Source organism: Emydura macquarii, unplaced genomic scaffold (genome assembly GCF_026122565.2).
Source record: "Emydura macquarii macquarii isolate MOO-44397 ecotype Brisbane River unplaced genomic scaffold, CSIRO-AGI_Emac_v2 contig_318, whole genome shotgun sequence".
Classification (NCBI taxonomy): Eukaryota; Metazoa; Chordata; order Testudines; family Chelidae; genus Emydura; species Emydura macquarii.
Window position 1 is genome coordinate 12318247 of NW_027130455.1, and position 15927 is coordinate 12334173.

A 15927-nucleotide genomic window follows, 5' to 3' on the forward strand; every position below is an offset into this window, starting at 1 on the left:
CACCATCTTGCACAACTAGAAACAAAATTCAGTGCATGTGACATATTTACACTCAATGGCCCCTATTCTCCTCTCACTAATCACTGATGTCAAAGGGGTTATTTCCGATTTACACCAATGTCAGGCGGACAATCAGATCCATTATATTCTGTCATGAGACTATATTCTGCACTTGCAGGAGACAGAATTATTGGGCCAAATTCCTCCCTTTCCTTCTGTGCAGTGACACTAAGAATGAGTTTGACTATGTGTTCTAATAGGTCATTTTCATATTTAGCTAATATGATCCTATGGTTCTTGTTCTGGAAATGCAATGATCACATGAAAGTTAGGATTGCCAGAGGCCTTTGCAAAGGGTTATATAATCATCTCTACTAAAATACATTTGATTATCTGCAATGAGTGTGAAGGAAAGAAAGCTGAAAGGAAATAAATGAAGAAACAGCACTGAGGATGTGGATATAACTGTGCTGTATTTGAATGTCCTTACAAATAAGTAACAGCAAAAAGAGATTGAAGTTACAACCCCAGATACGGTACAAGTACAAGAGTGTGTGCACTGAAATTCCATTACTTTTCTTTATTCACTGTGATACATTCAAACAGAAGTGTGCTGGCTAACAGCCACAAAATAAAGTAAATCTAGAACAAAAAGGCAGAAGAAGTCTGTCAAATACATATGGTGATTATTCATATTTTTAAAGCATTAGTAACTGTATGCATCCGAGTACAAACACCCAGGAAGGAAGGGTTCCACAATTTTGAACACTGTACCATCTTTAGGATGCTCCAGCAAAAATGGCTTTCAGAACTAGAGCCAAAGCCTCTAGCAAGATAAAGCACCATCAGGAGTGTGTTTTCCTACACCATAAACATTAGTAAAGTGAAAGAAAAATAAGGCTTAACTGAATTACAATTTTCCTATAAAGCTCAGGAAGAGGCCTACCTAGACGCAAGCCTGCTCAGCTCAACCATTTTGCTGCACAGCGCTGCAATTTGGCCCGGTAACATCTGTACAGTGCATAACTCAGTGAGCTTCAGAAGTTAGCGGGAGAGGCATGGATGGAATGAAGACTAAAGTCTGAACCCGTGTCCACCTTCTTATTTAAAGACTAGCTGCAGGCTGCCCTGACAGCAGCTTAGCGATGTTTCTGAAATACAGGGGCATAATCCATCCGAGAAACATTACGTAGAGCAAGTTCTTTGTTTTACCGACATTGTTTGCTGTGCAACGAGTATTTGGCTGGATTTTTTCAACCCATAAAAAGGCAGTTTTTATTTGAATTACAATTTTGCTACAGTAAAATTGCAAGCATCAATGTCTATAAGAGACACCAGTGCATCATTTTATCCATATTTTGGATTACATCCTACAATTTTGCTCATTCAATTAGCTGCAATTATTACAGCTGCAGAACGGGTGAGCTGTGCTTGTGAAGAACTACTCAGAACTTCCAATTTTGGAAGAAAACTGCCCCAAATGCTGTAAGAAAAAAAAAATCAGAAGTTGAGATACAGATTAAGGTACCTTGTCAAAATGGGGTGGCAGAGATACATATCGAAATCTAGTTAACAAATCTTTTCTTTCTTTCTTATCCATCTGTGGGAAGAAGAGCACAGATCGTCAAGGGATGGAAGGAAAAATGCAGTAACAACTATATCATCCTTTCTCCTTCAACCTACTTTTGGGCTTTATAATTTAGGAAGCCAAAAAGACTAAAGATGCCTCTCCACCCCTCCCAAAAGGCTTGCACTGCTGGATGGGACACCGACGGCTAGAAATTTCCTATGATTAAAGATCTAGATAAGTCACAAAAGGCAACAACTCTCTTCCCCCTATTACCTTCTATACAATATGTTTATAGGGACACTGTCACATTAAAAACTGTGGCCCAGATGCTAAAAATTTAATCCCATGCATAACTCTACTTAAGTGAGCAGACCTCAATGGCACCGCTTGCGTGACTCCAGTTCCATACATGCCTGTCTTTGCAAGATTGTGTCCTAGATCAGTGGTCCCCAAACTGTGGGACGCGCCCCCCTAGAGGGGCATGGAGGAACTTTTAGGGATTTAGGGGGTGGGGAAAGAGCGCCACCCAGCCCCGTTCTGCCCTGGCTCCGATCTCAGCCTGAACCGCGGCTCTACTCCCGGCCCTGGCCCAGCCACAGCTCTGCACCCAACCGCTGTCCAGCTGCAGCTTTGCTCCCAGCCGTGGTCCCAGCCTCAACACCCTGTTCTGCTTCTGGCACAAGCCTCGCCCCCAGGTGTAGCCCTGGCCTCGGCCTCTGGCCCCTGGCCCCAGCCTCGGCCTGGCCGCGGTTCCGCTTCTGGCCCCAGCCTTGGCCCCCAACCCAACTGGGGCCTCGCTCCCAGCCCCAGCTCTAGCCCCAGCTCCTAGAAGGGGGGAAAGGAGAGAGTGTGAACAGGAGTAAGGGGGGCATCACCTAAAAAATTTGGGGACCACTGGCCTAGATGTTCAAAAAGTATTTTTCTTGCCTAGCCCTCACAAAGCCCCAAAGCACTTAAACGTTAAAGTTGGAAAAATCACATCTATTTATTTGCCCTTTATGTTAGTTGCAGGACATCCATCTTCAACAATGTAAGCCTGGTCCCTCTTGCATTCTGATTCTCATGCATTCGCACAATACTGCAACGTTTGAGTGGCAAACACTGCAGGTGGGAGTTTGCTGTTAAACATCCCTTTTCATCTCCAATATCAAAGAAACATTTTCTTTTAAAATTTCAGATTAAAACATTTCTATAAATCCTGTGTTTGGGTTACAAACAATGCAGGCAGGAGCTACCTGACAGCATGCCTTTCAGACAACTCTTTGGCGACTGTTCAGATTTTGCATTGTTTACAAACCCCAAAATTAATCTTAAATTGCAAAGTCAGCAACTTCACCTGAACTCTCCCTTCCCAACAGTTTTTCTTCCTCCTCAAATTAACATTTTTGAACAGCAATTATGTCACACAATCACCTTCCAAAGAATAAGGGTGCCTGCTTGTAATTTTATAAATTATGTCCAGGTATTTCAAAGTAGAATCACACACATTTGTAACAAAAGAAGTTTGGCTTTTCCTTGGATAAGTATTAAGACAATTAAGTGCTTTCTGGAGGGTTGTCTTTATCCATCCCTACAGTCAAGATAGTTGCCTTTGATCCAGTAACAGATCTGTGCATATTTGAGAGGTGTGATGCGAACAGCCACATTGAAATCCTGTGGGCTGCCATTCATGTCCACCCACTGATGCCCTGAAAATATTCCAATAATTTTACGTTCCCATTTCTGATGCTGTCTCTTCCACATCCTGACGTACACCCCAGACCCACTTGCACCTGGCTGGGCATCGCACTGCTGATACAAGAGGTCAAATGTTTCATCTTTGACATCACAGAAACGGTAAACCAGATTTCCTGGACGATCATTGTCATAGCCAGAGAAGTGAATCCTCCCTCCAGGGAGCTGTCTAGCTGATGGGCTCACACCTATCTTCATAAATTTTCTTTTGTGCGGCTTCTTGAGCTCCAACAGGGCATAGTCATAATCCATGCCGATATCATTGGCATTTCCTTTGATCCACCCTTTGGGGACGTGTGTCCGTTTCACTCGGATCCACTGGAATTTCATTTTTTCAGGCATCATTGAGCTTGTGATATTAGTCCCTTTACTACCATCTTTCAGTTTAGGCTTCAGGAAGCCCACCCTCAGTTTCTGGGCTCCTTTGACGTAACTTTTGCCATCGTGAATGCAGTGAGCTGCAGTAAGGACGTGCTTCTCTGCCACCAGTGTCCCCGTGCAACCTGTGGACAACTTCACCGAAGTGGAGAAAGGATAATTCAACAAGAAGTCCTTGCCGAAAATGCTAAACCTGCTGTCATAGCCATAGATCTGCCTCTTTGTTCGAGATCTACGTTGTGACCCATCACCACCACCGTTGATAATGTAAATGCCTACTTCAGTTTCAACAAGGCTACCGTTGGCGTACAAGGTCTCATAGGACAGGTAGTCCTTCACTTCTTCATACGTCGGCAGCGGGGAACGCTTGTGGCACTCTAGACCACAAGAAGATACCACTTCTAGTTTGGTTTCTGCATCAAACTGTGGTTTGTCCAGATTAAGGGTAGACTGTGGCAGGATTACTGGAACTTTGTAAGATGGCCAGGTTGGTTTCCAACGGGAATTGGAGGGTAAAACATTCTTAAGAGCGCACAGGAAGAGGATGAGAGTTTGCACACCTGCCATGCTGAACACCAATCTGGGGAAAGAAAAGAATCCTCTGATTATTAAAGCAAACATTTATTCACCATTGCAAAGCAATAGTTTGCTAGCCAGACAAAATGCCTGGCACTGTTCTGAAATTTTATCCCTATTTAAGGCCAGATCTTGACCCTATTGAAGTCAATGCACAGGATCAGGCAATTTGTAACTGGGAAAGGAAAAATCCTGTATAATACATCAAAGCTCACTTAAAACATGTACTTGACCTTGGGATTATTTATGTGGTCTACTGCCAACCTGGAGATGTCAACTAATTGTTTTTTCAATTTTTAGCAAACTGGCAGCATTGCAGATATAACACAATTTTATGTCAGGCAGCCTAGACCACACAGGCTGCATCTCAAGATCCTCGACAAGAATGGCTCCACCTCACAAGCCCCCTAAGAAGAGTGACCTGCTCCAAACCAGGAATTTTAATGGTCCCAATTGTTTCAAATTCCTCTTGTTACTGGATATTAAACTGTCTACTAGTTTAACGGACACATTAACAAACACATTAGGCTGACATTTTCAAACTTGGGTGCCAAGATCAGGAATCTAATCTAAATTTGCTTACACAGTTGTAAACGGGTGGCCCCCGATTCTCCAGAGATCATAGAATCATAGAAAATTAGGGCTGGAAGGGACCTCAGGAGGTCATCAATGGGAACTGCAGGTACTCAGCACCTTTAGGGGAGCAGAAAAAAAAGTCAGGCTATTAACATATATCTGCATCCAAAGGTCACAATAAAGTGACTTATTATCCATTGTTTATATTACAGTAACCCCAGAAGCCCTCATTGAGATCAGGTCTCCACAGTGCTAGGTACTGTACAAACAAGCGAGCTCCTGTTCTAAGGGGTTTATAATCTTGGTTAACGATTTATCAAGTGGATGAAGTAAATATATAGGTGGCCGGTTTCTGTAGCATTGGTATATTAGAAGCTTGTTTCCCTTGCAATTTAAAACAGAGAAGGGTTTCTAGTCTATTTTACATACTCTACCCCTTAGGCTTGCATGGGGAAGGTGCGGCTATTATGTAAGGATAGCCAATGAAAAAAGATTATGGGTACTGAAGGAACTTTCATCTAACATATTGACTTATTCCACAGTAAATTAAATTCATTAGAAATGCAAACCAACCCACTCACAGCGCAGAGGGACTGTAAATGTGTTTATGAACCGCAGGCAGAGTATCTCAAGCAGCAGAGAACAAAGAAAATGTGTAACTGAAGTTTATTTGAAAATTAGCCATACAGCTGAATCGCTGCAGGAGCCATAGTGCTTGGTATGAGAAGGCAGGCAGGACTTCTCTCGTACAGGGAGTATGCAAACAAAACGTCACAATTAGGTTGAGTTTATGTATATTGAAACCCTGCTGGCTACACTGATAATGGCTGCATGATCATTCCTGAAATACCTGAAGTGAACAAACTACAACAAACCATTGCAGAAGGTATCTCAGAACAAAAATGAAAATAAGTTTCCCCAACTCTTTACAAAGCAGTTCTCTGTTCCTAAGCGGTGCTGGGGAGCCTCTCAGGAACCAGGGGCTGGAAAACGATAAAGGTGTCTGATTCAAATATTACTGCTGGATAATTTTACAGTCAGTAGCATCATTTAGGAAAAAGTAGGCAAAGTTCTTCCCTCAGATTTATCAGATACGTAAATTAGCATAATACATTAAGGAAAAGTCAGCGCTGCTTTTGTAAAGGGAAATCATGTCTCGCCAATCTATTAGAATTCTTTGATGGGGGTCAACAAGCATGTGGACAAGGGTGATCCAACTGATAGTATGTAATTGGACTTTCAGAAAGCCTTTGACAAGGTCTTGGGCCCCCCACTACAGAAAGGATGTGGGGAGCAATTTTGGGGGTCCCCCATTACAGAAAACATGTAGACAAATTGGAGAGAGTCCAGCAGAGGGCAACAAAAATTATTAGGGGGCTGGAGCACATGACTTATGAGGAGAGACTGAGGGAAGTAGGCTTTTCACTAGGAGGGTGGTGAAGCACTGGAATGGATTACCTAGGGAGGTGGTGGAATCTCCATCCATAGAGGTTTTTAAGGTGCAGCTTGACAAAGCCCTGGCTGGGATGATTTAGTTGGGGTTGGTCCTGCTTTGAGCAGAGGGTTAGACTAGATGACCTCCTGAGATCCCTTCCCTTCCCTAATATTCTATGATTCTAAGATCCCTCACCTAAAGTTCTTAAGCAAAGTAAGCAGGCATGGGAAAAGAGGGAAGGTCCTCTTATGGATCAGTAATTGGTTAAAAGATAGAAACAAAGGGTGGGAATAAATGGTCAGTTGTCACAATGGAAAGATGTAAGTAGCAGGTTCCCCTAAGGATCTCTACTGGGTCCAGTGCTGTTCAACATATTCATAAATGATCTGGAAAAAGGGGTAAACAGAGAGGTGGCAAAGTTTGCAGACAATACAAAATTACAACAGTTACATCCAAAGCTGAGTGCGAAGAGTTACGAAAGGACCTCACTAAACTGGGTGACTTGGCGATAAAGTGGCAGATGAAATTCAACATTAGTAAGTGCAACTAATGCCCATTGGAAAACATGAAGTCCCATCTATACTTACAAAATGACAGGGTCTAAATTAGCTGTTACCATTCAAGAAAGAACTCTTGGAATCACTGTGGATAGATCTCCAAAAACATTTCCTCAATGTGCAGTGGCTGTCAAAAAAGCTAACAGAATGTTAGGAACCATTAGACCAGGGACAGATAATAAGAGAGCAAATATTATAATGCCACGATATAAATCCATGGTATGCCCACACCTTGAATGCTGCATACAGTTCTGGTTGCCCCATCTCAAAAAATATAGATTAGAATTGGAAAAGGTTGAGAGAAAGGCGACAAAAATTATTAAGGGTATGGAACAGTTTCCATACGAGGAGAGATTAAAAAGACTGGGATTGTTTAATTTAGAAAAGAGACATCTCAGAGGGCATATGGTAGAGGTCTATCAAATCATGAATAGTGTGGAGAAAGTGAATAGGGAACGAAACTAATAGGCAGCAAGTTTAAAACAAACATAAGGAAGTACTTCTTCACACAATGCAGAGTCAACCTGTGGAACTCTTTGCCAGGGCATGTCGTGAAGGTCAAAAGTATAACTGGGTTCAAGAAAGAATTAGATAAGTTCACTGGGGATAGGTCCATCAATGGCTATTAGCCAAGATAGTCAGGGACGCAACCCAGCTCTGGCTGCCCCTAAAACTCTGAGTGCCAAAAGTTGGGAGTGAACAACAGGGCATGGATCAGTTGATAATTGCCTGTTCTGTTTATTCCCTCTTAAGCATCTGGTAGTGGCCACTGTTGGGGGAAGACAGGATACTGGGCTAGACGGACCATTGGTCTGACCCAGCATGGCCATTCTTATGTTCAGGACAGACATTGACTTTCACAGCAAATTAGATTTTTGCCTCACCGCTAAAAAAGCATATTATACTTGTAGGTTTAGACTTAGTAAATGGGAGCTGAACATGGTGCCCTAGCTCCTAACCCCAGAAGTGGTTACAAGATTTTCAGAAGTAACTAGTGATTTTGTGTGTCTTGATTTTTGAGTGCCAAACAGACACCTTAAAGGGGACTGATTTTCAGAAAGTGTCGAGCAGCGACCCTCTAAAGGGTTCGTGATGTCAGGCATCCACTATCACTAGTCACTTTTGGAAAATCTTAGCCAGCCTTAAATATCAATCTTAATCACAAATCAGAGACTTCACAAGACTGGAAAATGGCTGCTCATTTATTCAACCAGAAATGTTGACTTCTCATGCTCCTTTCCCTTCTTGCACCCTGAACTTACACACGTACATGATTTAGACAGCAAAGTGTTAGATTAATATTGGAAACCAGTTGGGTCTTGCTAAATCTACTGAATTAGACAGTTGCAAATTGGCAGAAAGATGGCACAGTGAGCTCTGATTGTATAAATAATGAGAGGAAAAGAACAGAATAACAAACTAATAAAGACAAATCTTACCGTCTAGCTCCATAGAGACCATATATTCTAGCATCAGTCAACTGAGAACTAACCATATTTGTGATAGAGAGAACCTTATGGGGGAACCAGGGCAAGATTTAGCGGTGGGACCCAGGAGACTGCCTGGGGTGCCGGGATTGGGGGGCACCAGGCTTGGGGTGTTGTTTTTGTTGTTAGCAACAAAAGGGAAAATAGAACATTTGAAGTAAAATGTTTCAGGTATTCCATATGTGGATTCATTTTTCACTAATCTCCTAGAATGTTCTGGACCTTTGTAGAATCTTGTGGAACCTTCCAGACTTTCTTAGAACTACATTTTCTTTGAACGTTGTTAGCATGTCAGCATCAGAATGTTGTCAGCTATGTCCTCATGGGTAAATAAGGGGCGGGGCATTGCCAGTCAGTCACTGAGATATAAGAACGAACTGAAGTAAAGTGAGAGCCCAGCTGCGATATTATGAACCTTGTTTTATTGTATAATTGTGATAGTGTACTTGTGCTTTAAGACTTGAAGAGAGTAACTAGCGACTAATAAAGAACATATTTAATCAGACACCAGAGATAGATATCAAACTCCAATCTATGCAACAATTTAAAAGAAACACGGGATTAGGATGCCGTGATGGAACTTGTGCAGTTGAGTAAAATCAAGGCCAGAATCTGACACGATTTCATTGTGATCTACAAAGGCAATGGATTTGAAGATGCCATCACTGCTGCCAAAGAAATGGCGGAAAACTTAGGAGCTAAGCTTAGGAAGAAACTCATATTCATTGGAAGAACAGACAGTTTGGTTGCAAGGGCAGAGATGAGGCGATGGGAAACTCAGAAGAAAAATTCAAGAGGATTTTTTTTGCTCGCTTCTTGACACTGCTTGAGTGTCTGTCGAAGAAAGGTTTGGACAAAGGAAGCACAAAGAAAAGACCTGGAGAAGGCTATATGACCTTAGTAAGCTGCCGGAGGATAGGAAAACACTCTTGAACAATTGTACAGATCTTCTCTGGATGCTGACATATGGGGACTGTTCAAATGTCAATGATAAAGACCTTTGTGTCAAACTGGAAGATATCCATCACATCTTGCTACACAAGAAGCCCTCTCCACTGCAAGTTCTCCAACTCATTCATGATGCAGAGTTAAAGGACACTTTTCCTAATGTGTGGATGGCTTTGAGGACTCTGCTGATGCTGCTGGTCACAGTTGCGAGTGATAAGTGCAGCTTTTCAAAGCTCAGGCTCATTAAAACATATCTTTGTGGACAACGAGGGACTGACATCACTTGCTATTTTATTGCTTGAAAATGGCCATTGGCCAGTCTTTGGATCTCTCTAATGCTGTGCTTCAGTTTATGAGACCAAAGGTCTTTGAACTAAAGAACTAGGGTTAACATTCTAAGGCTGTCACCTACTGTAACACTATTTAATACTGGTCCACCCAATGTTGGTGCATATTTCAATTTCTCGATGTTAGTACATTTCAGTTATTCTTAAAATTAAAAAGTTTCTATAAGCTTAGAGGAAACCATTTTTTTATTTGCTTATATATGACATGAATAAATACAGATTTACAGATCCTAGCATGCAAATTTATCGTCTTATATGACAGGGATAAATCATGCATGCAGATTGTGCACCAAAGTCATGAAATGGGCTACAAAGGCAATCAAAAATAAGCTATTCAAAAGTTTAACAAATGGAGCAGAGAGTGCTGAAGTGCCATTTGATCTAGGGCCGGTCCTAGTGGGAACCATTCAGAACCGAGTACCAATGTCATCCTGGCTAGACAGAGCAGAAGGTAATATATCCCATTAGTGGCTCCTTTCTTCTTTCTCAAACAGAGTTTTAGAACAACATGAAGCTCTTGCCTTAAGTCATATGAAATTTCATACATAGACATAGGATCCTTTTTTAATTAATTCAGTTAATTTGTCACTTGTTAAACAGAAAGCCACTTCTGGTGACAGAACTGCCACTCACCGTTAGCTGGTTTATTTAAGAGCGGGCAGGAGGGGGAGATTGGAATTGTTTCATTCTGTAAACCATTGGTTTTCAACCTTTTTTCATTTGCAGAGCCCCACAAAATTTTGAATGAGGGTGCAGAACCCTTTGGAAATCTTAGACATAGTCTGCGGACCCCCACGGGTCCACGGACTACAGGTTGAAAACCACTGTTCTATGGAAACGACAACTTTTCACGGACCCCTTAGACACAGTCTGCAGACCCCCAGGGGTCTGTAGACCACAGGTTGAAAACCTCTGCTAGAAACCATCATTTGCCCAAAGCCGGAAGTTTCCCCTTTTGTGTGTAAATGTAGTTTCAGCCAGCAGAGGGTAGTCTTCCAATGAAGAGAAGAAGAAGATGAGTGTCTTGGAACTGTACATATCCCCAGAAAACATGTTTCAAAATAATTAATCAAATCTGTACCTACTCTGAACTCTTTTAAAGCCAGCTTTACAGCAATTAATACATTTGTGTAAAGCTTTCTGTTACCTTTCCCTGTCTTTTTAAGTCTTTAGGGCTGCCTGCTCCCATTGTGAGTTTATTAGATGTAAAGGCCATTTCAGCAGCTACTATTCTGTTATCTCAATTCTTATCAAAACATAAATAAGGCACGAGAGAAAGAAAATTAAAAGCTTCTGGGTCAGATTAGTAGCCAAACACTGATTACAGAGTGGGACATTTGTTTCTGTCTGTGTAATTATGTATCCAGATAATAAATTACTATTATTTCACTGTTAAAACATAAGAAATTCAGGTAGGTATATATCTAAATAAGCTTATTCTGACACACAGTAAGTAGAACAAATTTTGTTTAGTTCATTGGTGATAATATTGTTCTGAAATGTAGAACTGTTGTTCTGTTTTTACTGAATTATGAGACAGACAAAGTAGCTGATGTAATATCTTTTACAACTTCTGTTGGTGCAAAGGACAAGTTCTCAAGTTTCACAGAGAGCTCTTCCTTAGGTCTGGAGAAGGTAACCACATTACATCACCTACCTCATCTCTCTCATATCCTGGGACTGACATGGCAAAAACAACACTTTATTAAATTATGTCAAAAGCGCAGCACACTCTTTTACTCAATACAAAATATCGCTCTGCTATGCAGGCTAGGAACCTCCAGAAAGTGTTTTGTACATGATCATGTGTGATAATGGCATTACAATTGCTTTGGGAATGGAAACACTGACTGATACTCCGGGGCTCCCCACACTACCAGAACACATGCAGACACATTTTCCTGTCTGTAACAGTTATTCATGCCTTAAGAAAATGCTGGTGAAAAGAACTGCTGTGTTCAGAATGTACATGAATCATCTTCTAATAAGCAAGTACTTTTTTGGAAGAGTTCAGCATTCAGGGGTGGGTACTCATAATCGACTGTAAAATGAAAATAAATCATGGAATGTACAGTGCGAAATCCTATGAACAGACTAGTCTCCATTACATTTTGAAATGAAGAAAGTTTTTCCATAGGGCTGGAGGCCAGAATGATTACTGTGACAAAAACCCAATGAAAAACCTACCTCAAACCAAATTACAGAAATGAACCAAATTACTGTCACCCCTGTGCCAAAAAACCTCAGCTGCTTTTCTTTCTTAGTCACGGAACTTGTTAAAACACAAAATTAGCCAAGCCATAGTTTAAGAGTCACAGAAGCCCTCAGTGCAATCAAAACACAATGTGTATACATTAGTCTGTCAGTGACATTGAACAGAGAGGCCAGTGGCTGAGTAAAGTTTCACTCACTCACTCTGTCCCTTTTCCAATAATTTGAAGGTTATAAGAAGAGATGTGCTCGAAAACCTGAAACAGATTTCAATACTAGCAAGCCAGAGGTATCTGCCAACATATACAGTAGACACAGCGGGCATTTTGGCACATGTATTAGAGTGTCACAAAAAAAGAAATAAAACCATATTTATATTTTGCCAGTTAGTTCAATTTCTTTAGAAGATTTTTCTGTCTGCCTGTCCATTTTTTACCCTAGCTATAAAATAGTTTTGGTTTTTGTTGCACAGGATCTAACTGTGTTATGGCAGATTATGGGCCATTTCTCTAAACTAGCAAATTGTAAGTGATGACACACATGGTCACTGATATCAACCAACCTGAACAATACACACTGTAATGCAGTGTGACAGGAGTTATTGTAGTTGCCCAAACACTGTTCCCTATGGGACATTACAAAACGTATCTCCACTCAAGTTATCACCCACCCTCAGAACAATATTCAAATGTCCCTAGTTGCAGCAATAGTCTAAAATACAGACGATTTGATATTTTTTTAAAGGATTATTGATAGACTTCTAGCCATTCGGTGCAGAGCTCAGCACCACAACTCCTTAAGGAGGAGAACTTGCTCCAGCTGCTGGCTATCACCAATGTCTCCTGGGTGTCACCCAGTGTGAAATAAAACAAATAAGACTTTTATCAGCTGTTTTCTCATAAGATGCACTGCCAGTCCTTGTTTGTATTTTAAAATGGTGTACTTTGCACAATGATAGTCCTACTGTTTTTTTCTTCTATTTAAAAATTAAAAACTAATGATGAATGATTATAGCTTGAAATAGAGGTGTTTGCATCCAACAAATGCTGATACTATAGTTTCAGGAGTTAGATAATTTCAGTACATGGTCAGAATCCAAAAAGAAATGTTATTCTACTTTTTGTTTGCTAGATTTGGGGGGGGGGGGAGGGGCGGGGCGGGAGGGAAGGGAAATAGGGGGTGTTGGCCAAGGTATGTTCACATTCATGTAGATAAAAGTTAAACATGAATCTGTACCCAAAGAAATTGCTTTATGCATCCTAAAAATGTGTGAACAAAACTGAGTGCAGATGAAATCACTGGGGGAAAGACAACAGTCATGAAATAATTCCTTGGATTCGATTTAATTTACTGGCTGGTTTCTTTCTGCTAACCTAGTGCCAAGTGATTTCATTCTTCCTAAATAAATAAATTACACCCGGCTACACCGCCCAAGACTATTTCTCAATTAGGAACTGTGATATTGACATGGAATTCAGCATCTTCTCACCTGAAATTACTCTTCTATTTTGTCCATAGAAGCTATGTCTGATCAGCAGATGTCTGTGTGGTTTTGTACTTATATCTCTTTCCCAGCACTAAAACTATTGTACACGACGAAAAGAGGCAGGTAGTAACACTTTTCACACATCTAGGCAGTTTGGTTATCCTCATCCCCATACCCTTTGTCCTGCCCCTGGCTATTTCTGACCCCATGGATCAGGGATTTGCTGAAGGAATTTGCATTTTTGTAGCAGGCTGTTTACAGCTTGCAAAAGTTATAGACACAATGGCTCCCCCCCCAAAAAAAACCAAAAAGCCAGCCTCACCAGCCCCAGGAGGAATTTGTGCCCCAGGTGGGTTTACACTTGCCGCCCTTGCTCAGGCTCGCTTTACGTACTCACCACCGCCTCTCACGTGCAGGGCCAGGCTCCGGGCTGTAGCTCAGTGCCCCTCGGCGCACGATCAGGCAGGTGACGGCTCTGGTCCCATAGCTCCAGGCGTCTCCGCTGCCGCCCGCGGCTGGAATCTTCGCCTGCCGCGGACCTGCCCCCTGCGGGAAACGCTCGGCTTCCTGCACGCGCTTTGCGGGTCACAGCGGCGTTTTCCTGGCGCTCCCCAAATGCACAACTCCCCTGCACGGGGGGGTGGGGCTGGAAGAGGCGGTTACGTCCTCCTGGCAGGTGTCACCCTGCCGCTCGGCGGCTGCCGCTGAGCCTGGGCGAGCTGCACAAAAAAAAAAAACAAACTCCCCCAAAAACTTTTCTGCAAACAGCAACTGGCGCCTGAGCAGCGCAGGCGCCGTGTGACCCAGCCCCGCCGCGCTCCGGATTGCGGGAGTTTGCAGGAGGCCGGCCTGGGGCTGCTGCCCCCCCCGCCCCGCGCAGCACCCCCACTGCCGGCACACACCCCGTCCCGGCACAAAGCGCCGCCGGCGGCCGCCGCACGGCGCGGGGCTGCAGCTGCCCGTCGACGCGGGGCTGTCTTTGGCGAAGATCCTCTGCGCGCCCCCTCCAAAAACCCCCCGGGGGGCTGCGGTTCCTTCCCAGCCCCCGAGGAACGGCGAAGCCTTGGTCTGTGGCTGCCTATTTCCCTGCCCGGCGCTCGCCGTCTGCAGAGTGGCTCACGCCACAAAGCCCTCGCTCCTCAGCTTGGAGATCGGGGGGGGGTGTTACAAGGTGCCCCCCTCCCCCCCCACGAGCCCATTGTGGCATTAATACCGAGCCCTCACTGCCCCATGAGAAGAGGCAGGGCTTTGAGGGGCATGTACAAAGGCAGGGATCCTCCCCTGGCCAGTTTCGTATCTTAGATGACTTAAAATAAACGGGAGAACCATTGAATCCCCTAACTGCAGAGGTGCTGGACCAGGGATGCTGCTGCACCCCCTGGCTTGAAGTGGTTTCCTTCATATACAGGGTTGGGTTCCATGGCTCTCAGCACCCCCCACTCTATGCATGGTTCCAGCGCCCCCCTAACTAGCCCACCCCGGGAATCTCACATCGTGCTGGGGTGCCCAAACTGCGGCTCACGAGCCATGTGAAGCCCTTTTACAGTCACAGTGCAGCTCCTGGAGCAACCCCCTGCTCCCAGATGCTCCCAGACATTCTGCGCCTACCAGAATGGGGGGGAGAGGAAGTTCAGGGCTTCTGCCCCGTAGCAGCGTGATGGGACTAAGGGCTTCTGTCCAGTGGGGGGGGGGTCTTGGGACTTCAGCCCCATGGGGCACGCCTGCCAAGGCTCGGGGCTTCAGCAGCAACAAGGCGGAGAGACCCTCCTCCCTCAAGGCTGAAGCCCCTCGCCCCAGCACCCCACTGTGGCGCTGAAGTCCCAAGCCCCGGCAGGCGCGCCCCGGCTCTCAAACTTCTGAAGATTGTTGTATGCAGCTCAGAGGGCCAGTAAGTTTGGCCACGCCTGCTATAGCATATTGAATTCTGCAGTAAAAGCGCAACTTACAATAGTGAGTGTCTGGGCTGTTAGTGTGGAATTGTTATATTATTGCTTAATAAGAGATGTCACAAATGATTCTTTCAGGCCTTAACTTCTTATCCTGCAGAGTCAGCTGGTCAGTTCAAAATAAGGGCGGGATCCACAGGTACTCACACTAAGAATGGCTGTGGGAGTGGATGCAAGTATGAATTTTATGAGTGAAATCCTGAGCCCCACTGAAGTCAATGGGAGTTTTGCCACTGCCTTCAGTGGGGCCAGGATTTCACTCTATGAACAAATTTTACTTATTCAGCTTAGTAAGGAAGACTCTGATCTGTGAGTGCTTTCAGACATGTGTAATGTTACACACCCAAGTAGTACCATCAATGGGGCTCCTCACGTGCATTAATTTGCTCACACACATGTCTGCAGGATAGGAGTCCAAACGCAGTTTGTCACACATGCAAATATATGATTCTAATTATTTGTATTATATATTATGTCTGTATTTATTTTTAATTGCCCATCTTTGTTGACTCTGAAGAACCAAGAAAAATAGATACAAACACAGATGCAGAAGTCCTGCAAATTTGTGGAGAAAATTCCTGTAGGTTTTGCCAGAATTCTTTGCTGATTTCAATTAGCCGATACAGTAAGTATACATTTTTCAGGAATCAATTTGTGTGCTGACTGGAGTCCTCGC

The 15927-nt window shown here is 43.4% G+C and overlaps 1 protein-coding gene across 6 annotated transcripts in view; it reads right to left on the reverse strand.

The window, feature by feature from the left end:
• Nucleotides 1-454: 454 nt before the first annotated feature.
• PRSS23 (serine protease 23) overlaps nt 455-15927 on the reverse strand; it is a 46247-nt gene continuing 30774 nt past the window's right edge. The window contains exons 3-5 of one of the 6 annotated variants that reach the window (XM_067568596.1): nt 13703-14024; nt 4842-4951; nt 455-4262 (exon numbers count right to left, since the gene is read on the reverse strand). In XM_067568596.1, the coding sequence (XP_067424697.1) occupies nt 3131-4249 (1119 nt within the window). In that variant the 5' untranslated portion in view covers nt 4250-4262; nt 4842-4951; nt 13703-14024 and the 3' untranslated portion in view covers nt 455-3130. Of the gene's footprint in view, nt 4263-4841; nt 12945-13308; nt 13325-13702; nt 14084-15927 lie in introns of those variants that run through there. The other 5 variants (XM_067568610.1, XM_067568619.1, XM_067568613.1 and 2 more) reach the window with 5 other exon arrangements.